The sequence below is a fragment of the Conger conger genome, chromosome 7 (genome assembly GCF_963514075.1).
Source record: "Conger conger chromosome 7, fConCon1.1, whole genome shotgun sequence".
Taxonomy (NCBI): domain Eukaryota; kingdom Metazoa; phylum Chordata; class Actinopteri; order Anguilliformes; family Congridae; genus Conger; species Conger conger.
The window spans coordinates 35473842-35481674 of record NC_083766.1 but is presented as its reverse complement, the minus strand read 5'-3'; the positions used below and the strand labels follow the sequence as shown (position 1 = coordinate 35481674).

The 7833-nt window shown below is 43.8% G+C and overlaps 1 protein-coding gene across 1 annotated transcript in view; it reads right to left on the bottom strand.

The window, feature by feature from the left end:
• robo4 (roundabout, axon guidance receptor, homolog 4 (Drosophila)) overlaps positions 1-6282 on the bottom strand; it is a 35802-nt gene extending 29520 nt beyond the window's left edge. The window contains exons 1-2 of the mRNA XM_061249089.1: positions 5832-6282; positions 1565-1891 (exon numbers count right to left, since the gene is read on the bottom strand). Coding sequence (XP_061105073.1) covers positions 1565-1891; positions 5832-5895 — 391 coding nt within the window. The 5' untranslated portion in view covers positions 5896-6282. The remainder of the gene's footprint in view (positions 1-1564; positions 1892-5831) is intronic.
• Between the last annotated feature and the right edge of the window lie 1551 nt (positions 6283-7833).

Sequence of the window (7833 nt, the reverse complement as noted above, 5' to 3'; positions counted from 1 at the left end):
TTCTTTTACAGTTATTTCCTGCAAGAGTTACATAACCCCAACATCAACACAGACAAATTGTGTATTTTAATTGATACAGCACAACCTTTTGCCCAGCCAGTCTCTTTGAAGTATTTCTCCGGGTGAACAGAGCTATTTCCTCAAATTCCATCCAAAAAATATAGTAAGTAGTCACTTCCCAATAGAAAAGGCTTTCAATTACCTGCTGCACTATAAATCGACAAGCTACAGACCTGCATTACTTCTGTACGCAGATACGGGTCACAAATCAAGCATTTCAAAAGCAAAAATTTTGGCCTGAAAGTCACAATTGTTTTCTAGATTATTCTCTGTCACCGAAGACGGAATCAGGATACCGGCTCAAAGGGTCTGGCACAAACAATCCGACTCTTAGAGACAACCCTTGAATGACCCAATCAGAGGTGGTGACTCTAATGATCTGTGGAATTTGTGGGCACAGGAAGGCCTCTGTTTTAAGTGCAAACAGTGTGTGATACTTCGGGTTAATTATCACTGTTTGTCTTGGGGGGATGATCCCAAACATTGACATCCGATGACCTGTAATCTTCCCTAGACAATCTCAATCCTTCCCCTTGGGCTCCAACAAGTGAGGATCAACATTTTGCCCCTGAGAGCCAGGTTTCAAATATCCATTTTCAATTACCCCTAAAGTTAAAATGTTCTGGGATTGTTTTTCTTCCCACTGGGGAGTTTTGTTTTTGCCTCACTTGCCGGGGGGGGGGGCTCATTTCTTTCATATTCTTCCTATTTCTCTACATAGGAAAAAAGCCTATGTAGAGAAAGCCTCGTTGTGACACGTGTTTCTGTAAAAAACGTGCTAAACAAACAAAACATTCATTTATTGATTTTTATAATATTTTAACGTTTTAGTGGAGGTAGTGCTATGGTTCAGATTAAGGCTAGGGCTTGGGGATTGGGCAGAAGACAATTTAGCCTGCTGAGAACAGGGCATCATATACAAGAATGAATTTTACATTTTCCTACTAGCCAATGTCTATGTCAAGGCTATGTTGCCATGTTTCAATGACACCAGCATTCACCACAACAGCACCAGCAATAATGATAATGATTTAAAGCTCCCATATTGTACATCTTTCCAGAGTTTTATTTTAGGTCCTGGTATCCATAAGAGGACGTTTGTGTTGTTTTAAGTACCAAAAAGACTCTCTTTCCAGTATTACATGTCCATTCTCCCGCACCTCTCATGAGCTTTACCAATCAGAACAGGCTGTTTTAATGACTGTGTCTTTAATACTCATTGAGATCATTGAGACCTCTGTTCTGATTGGCTGGGAGCTCTAACAAACTGAATGTTGTCTGTGCTTGGGTTTGTTGTATTTTCAAAGCGATGTCATAACTTCACGGAAGCCCAAACAGCACATTTTCTTCATACGAAAATGTGTGTTATTACATAATGGCTTTGACTTTCACAGTGTTTTCATAGCACCTACAACTGTTTATAATCCACATGACTTTCCACCATATGGGACCGTTAAAGACTTGGGTTTGTGAGTGACAGTCGTGACGGTCGTGGCGGTCGTACCTGCGATGTGCAGCGAGGCGTTACGGCTGGTGACCCGGCCCGCGCTGTTCCGGGCCACGCAGGTGTACACGCCCTCGTGTGACTGGCCCCGCCTCCCCGGCAGCACGCTGAGGAAGAAGAGGCTGCCCTCAGAGAGCATTATGGGCCGCGCCTGGCCCTCCAGCCTCTCCGTCTCCAGGGGCACCCCGTTGTGGAGCCACTCGATGGCGGGCTCCGGGTGGCCCTCGGCCCGGCAGGACAGCGTGGCGGGTCGGCCCACCTTCACCACCACGTCGGAGGGGTGGTGGACGATCCGCGGGGCACTCTCCTCCAAGCGGAGCCTGGAGCCTGCCACACGGAGAGATGGCAGGGTCAGCTTTACCTCATAACTCAAATATGCTCCGGTAGGCAGTAAAACGTCCAGTGTTGGATAAACGCTTACTGTATTAAAGACAAGCTAAAACAGAAGTCGGATCAGCACTAGCCTCCATAATATTGCATTGTTGCATTAATGGCATTTGGTAGACACTCTTATCCAGAGTGACGTACAGTTGATCAGTCTAAGCAGGAGACAATCCTCCCCTGGATCAATGCAGGGTTAAGGGCCTCAAGGGCCCAACAGCTGTGCGGATCTAATTTTGGATATACCGGGGATCGAACCACCAACCTTGTGTGTCCCAGTCTTGTACCTTAACCACTATGCTACAGGCCACCCATATGACAAGTATTACTAGTATACTCGAGTGAAACTGATTGTTTGGGGGAATTTATGAAGGGCGGGCAGTCGATTTGACTGACTACAAAGGAGGAGGGAGACGTCAAATAAGGATGCGGCCCGCTGTGTGAAAAGGATAGTAATTGGAGGGGAGGGGAATACCGACAGACAGGTGGTCGACACTGACTGGTACACGATGACGTAAAATCTTGTTTTCCAGTAAGTGGTGTGAAAATACACAATCGTGTACATTTTTAAAAATATATATTTTAAGACATGTTCCTTTGTGGAAAAAGTTAATTTTCATTTCTGCTCTCAGTCTCTAAATCAACACTTCCAGAGTACATATAGTCCTGCTCCATGTGTTAGTGTTAACTACAGGAAATTTTACTGAGCAGGAAGAATCGACATTCATTATGAAGGAGTTGATGGGCTTTCCTGTTTTTCTACATCCTATATTCGTACTGCTTTTTATGTGCCTGTTCCCAAATCATAAAATACATCGAAAACACAGCAGACAGGAAGGAGTCATGTAAACCAGCTCAATGGCAAAATCTGCTCAGTTATGTGGTAGCTATACGCTGAAAACATAAAATTCAGGAAACAGGGAGGCCAGATGGAGACCGGCTCAATTAACTTCAAACAGCCGTGCATATCTGCTTGGTTGCAGTAGCTTTTGTAAACAGGTCATTTATTGGTGTGCATTGAGCGTGTTAAGCTGACAGTGCCTTGTAAGGTAAGAGTGATTACAATCAGGAATACTGCAGGAATACTGTAGAACTGACATGAAACTGAGCACATTGGCTTCACAGACGAAAGTGAGAAGAAATCTCCAGGTAACCGGACAGCCATGACGATGAGTTTCTATTGGATCCACAGTTTGAGGCCGGAGTGGTCGTCCTGTTGAACCTACTGTACAGGAAATCTAATCTCTCTTCCCAACACAGCACTGGCCACACCTAGCTCCTTCAAGGCTGGAGTTCCCAGTATGTAGGCTATATCCTGTGCCTGAAACTTTCACACAAGCAGATTACAGGTCCAGCTGCTCTGGAGCTTTCCTGTGGTCTCTCTCATGGTGAGTCACAACTGAGGACTCTGGAAAACATTCCTACTACTGGCAGATTCAAAAGTAGCACATGTCCACACCCACATCCGTCTGACCACACCACATCTTAAAGGGGACCGGGTAAAAGCTGGCATAATAATAGTTAAACCCTTGAAAAAAAACATCACTTTTTCTTCATGGGCCACACGACATCTGACAGCTGCTCTGCCCCCAAAAAAAACAATAGTGGCACTTTGATACGAAACAGGAAGTGGCAGTGGAAGAAAACCTTCTTAACAAAATGGTTTGTGATTTAATAGCATATTATGAGTACATAAGGAATCTAATGCAGTCTGTCCGACTAAAATGTATATCAGTGTTCATTTAACGCTAAACATTTCACTGTGTAGACAGTTGCCAAATGACCCCCAAACTGTCCAGAGATGCTCTCCTCTCCAACACTTAGTGCAGACCTCATCCAGACCTCATGCACGGCTTCAGCTCTTACAAGGACAGGGGCCCCAATGGGCCCTGGGACACAAGGCCAAGCCCCCCCCCCGCCAGACAAACACACACAAACAAACAGGAGCCGTGAGTACTGCTCCACGCCACTCTGCGTTTCTTCCGCGAAATATCCGCCACGTTTGACCTGCGAAGGGAGCAGGGGGGATCGACGCTTCCCGCAAAGGGCGGAAGCTGAGCATGCCTGAGTTATGTTCCTGCTCCGCGGGGGAACAAAGGCTTCTTGACACAAACACAATCAGACCCCTTCTCCAGGGAGGATATCCGTCACCTGGCCTCCGCTGCTATTAATGGACCCGGGACAATGTTCTCATTGTGTCCGAATGTCAAAACACGGCAATCAGAGGTGTGCACAGGACGGCGGGTGGGGAGGTCGGGCAGGCGAAACACCAACCGTGACTGACTGGTGTCGTTCACACGGGACAACAATCTGCTTGATCCAACTGACTCAAAGAGTCATGAGGTAGACCATTCAGCTTCTATCCTGGAACATTTTCATCAAGCACAACGCCTCTCCCCCCCCCCCCCCCCCCCCCCCCAAAACAACTCCCTGGCATCATTCGATACATGCTTGAAAGAAGAAGCCAAGTAACACTTTGTAGTCCACTAGTCCACAGACTCTCTCAGGTGCCCTGTGATCTAAATATACAACAGAACAGGGTCAATCTAGACAGGGTACGAAGAATGCAGACAATCATGGCAAATATTTCTCACTGGAAAAAAAGGATTTACATTGTTTCACTATGTCCTCATCAGCAAGAACAGAATACTATTATAAACCATTTCATAAATTGTTAATATAAATAGTTATAGAGATAAAACTTTTCAAGAGCACAGAAGGCACACATCATAAACACCTGTGGAAGTACATAGTACAGTGGAAGTATTATGGGGTGTTTTTTTGTTGAAAAGTAGCATTTACCCTATAATGTAGTCTCAAGAAAGACCACCCTCCAGGAAAACAACTTTTAACACCTCAACACCAACATAACACCCAGACTTGCTCTTTACTTCTCAACCAGTGCTAGCTCACTATTACCAGAATTAAGCAGAAAACGTCAATATCACGGCATGGGTCTGTTGTGTCCACTAGACAACGTAAGAAACCAAAAAATGCAATACGAAGATAATTGTTTAAATATCTGTGACTATACAAGTGAGACTAGTTATGTCTGTCATACTAATTTGTATAATCCACTTAAATTTCATCGCGCAAAATGCAATTTAATACCAGATGCAGATCATAATTATTTGAACATCTATCTGCCTCTAATTCGTATTTTCACTGACTCCACAGGGGAGAACTAAATCAATTTCGTAGCGTGCCCGTGTGGATTTTGGTTGCATACTTAAGAAAAAACATTTTACATTTTAAAATTCGGTTAATGACACAAAAACATAATCACGAAACATTTTGTTTTAGTAGTCTATTCCCATGTTTTGTGCTGTTTATTATCGTGATTTTACTATCCCTGTATTTTCTCGTATCTTGTAGGCCCAGTCTAACTTCTCAAACTTTTGTGTATTGACTGCATATATTGGCCAGGCCACTCTCGCAAACGAGACAAATAAACAGCAAATAAACAAATAAGGATACGGAGACCACTCTACTAAAACAACTGAATTAAGAAAAATATTGTCAGATTAGGGAAAACGATTATTGAAAGATTAAGTGAAACGAAATACTGTTACAACAGAAATAGTGTAGGTGGCGCAGATTTCATTTAAACGTCAAATTACTGCCATTAATAGTCTTTTTTTTTGTATTGTCACTTTTGCCAAATTTCATATACAGTAGCCTACCATGTTCAGACTATGAATTGACAATATTACAGAAAACCCTGTATAAGTGACATATTACAAGTAGGCGCCTGCTGGATCCACAAGACAAATAATAACTAGGCTATCTTGGGCACAGGAAGCGGAATAAATACAATCGCGTCGGAAAAAAAGCAATACTTATAAAAGTTAACTAGTAGCCTATCGCGAAAAATAAATTGCCTTACCTTCAATATTGAGCGCAACGCCGAATAATACGCAAAGCCTTGAGATCAACTGACTCACCATCATTTCCAATTAAAACGATTAAATGTCGTTAAAGGGCTGATTTAGTTGACGCACCGCAACACCCATCTGTTGCGGGGCAGCTCGCCACGGTTGATGTAGAGCGCCCCTCGAGCTGGCTGCGACTTTGACTTAAGTACTTATCTGGCTATCTGCACAAGCTGGCTGAATCTCTAGCACGGTATGGCAGCTAATGTGATCCCCGACAGTCTGAATTCCTCATTTTATTTAACTTCTCACTATTAACTATAACGTTTTTTTACTGGCGAATCAACTGCTACAGGCCTCACTCATTCATACGACGATCATACTCCCAAATTTGAGAATGTGCTCTCTGAATTGTTTGGCACTCCTCTCAGTTTGCGAATTATCCAGAGCCAAGTGACAGTGTGTTCACGCTTCAGTGACACCCGCAGGTCCCGAATAGGCTACAGGCCGCCAGGAAGCGAGGAAGTCTAGGAAATGCCGCGTTTACTTCCTTTTCAGAGTAGCACACCAACCGCAAAGCTTATCCCCACAATCGCTCCACTTCGGTAGTTAAATTCATTGAACCATTCGAATAATTTGCGGAACAATAAAGTGCGAAACTCGGAAAACTGAGCATCAGCATTCAACTTTCATATAAGCATTTTGAAAATTAACATCGAAATATTCACTTTGCATGCGCCAGTGGCTAATTAATCTACGCCACTATGTTGCTAATCTGTAGGCTGTAACATTTGTTCAAGAAAGCAAAAAAACCAAACAAAAAAAAACCTAGATGTGATGAAAAACTTATCTGAGATTTTTTTTTAAACAAGCTACTTTACAACACTGATTTGTGAACAAACGCGTTGGTGATTGAAATAAAACACAATAGTAATACAGGACATACAAAAACAGGAAATATCAGCAGCATTCTGCTTCACAACAATTGGTGGAAATTCCACGATGTCCTTCTGTGTGCAAGGCTGTGCGAATCGTTGAAACTTCTTACAGTTACAGAACACTGTTTAATACAAGGCCATACAGTGTAAGCATTTATTATAGCGTAGATGTTGCAATTCTAGCGGCTTAACTCACTTATATATATTTTACTGTGAACACAACACAATAGGCTAAATCGTTTATTTACCAGGAACATCCACACATACTAATGAGAAAAAGGAATAGCTTTAGGAAACTATCTAACTACCAAGCGTCTTGGTGCCCCTTCTGTCATCACACTGTGGTATATCACCAGGAGAGGGTAAAGCATAGCTGTTAAAGGGGGGGGGTTATCATCTGTTTTCCCAAATTATTCTTGCATCTGTCAAAAACACAGGAGCTCAGAGAGAGCGAGAGGGAGAGGGATAGAGAGCCCAAACAGGCACTTCATTCTGTTTAAAAGGGCACATAAATAAACTGTTGTTAGTGAACTGTCCATTGTGTCTACGGAAAGAGCCAGCCCCTACGGCGGACGCCAATATTGATCCAACAACCCCGGGCTGGATGGCTCGAACATTGGCCAGCTCTCAGTGACCAACAAAAGGCATACAACCAGTGAAGGATGGGTCTACTGACAGAGTCTATGGAGATGAAGAGGGACTAGTGTGTGTGTGTGTGTGTGCGTGTGCGTGTGCGTGTGTTTCTGTTTGTGTGTGGGGAGGGGGTGCATTTGAATGGGGTAATGAGTGTGTGTGTGTGTGTGTGTGGGGGGGGGGTGTCATTTCAATTTAAAATAAGTTTCTTTCAAGTTTTGGGGGTGCGGGCCAAGGGACGTGCTGGATGGGGGGACAGCAAGAAACGGATGAAAAGAGAAAGAGAGGGTGGCTCCAACAGGCGAGCATGTGAGAGCTACCAGAAATGGCTGATGTAAGACAGAACGGGCCCTTTAAAGGGCCGAAATGAGAGAACAGCCCTAAACACGGAGGGAAGCCTCATGTGAAAGAGGCACAGAAACGCGTCGCCAATTCAAAGAAGATT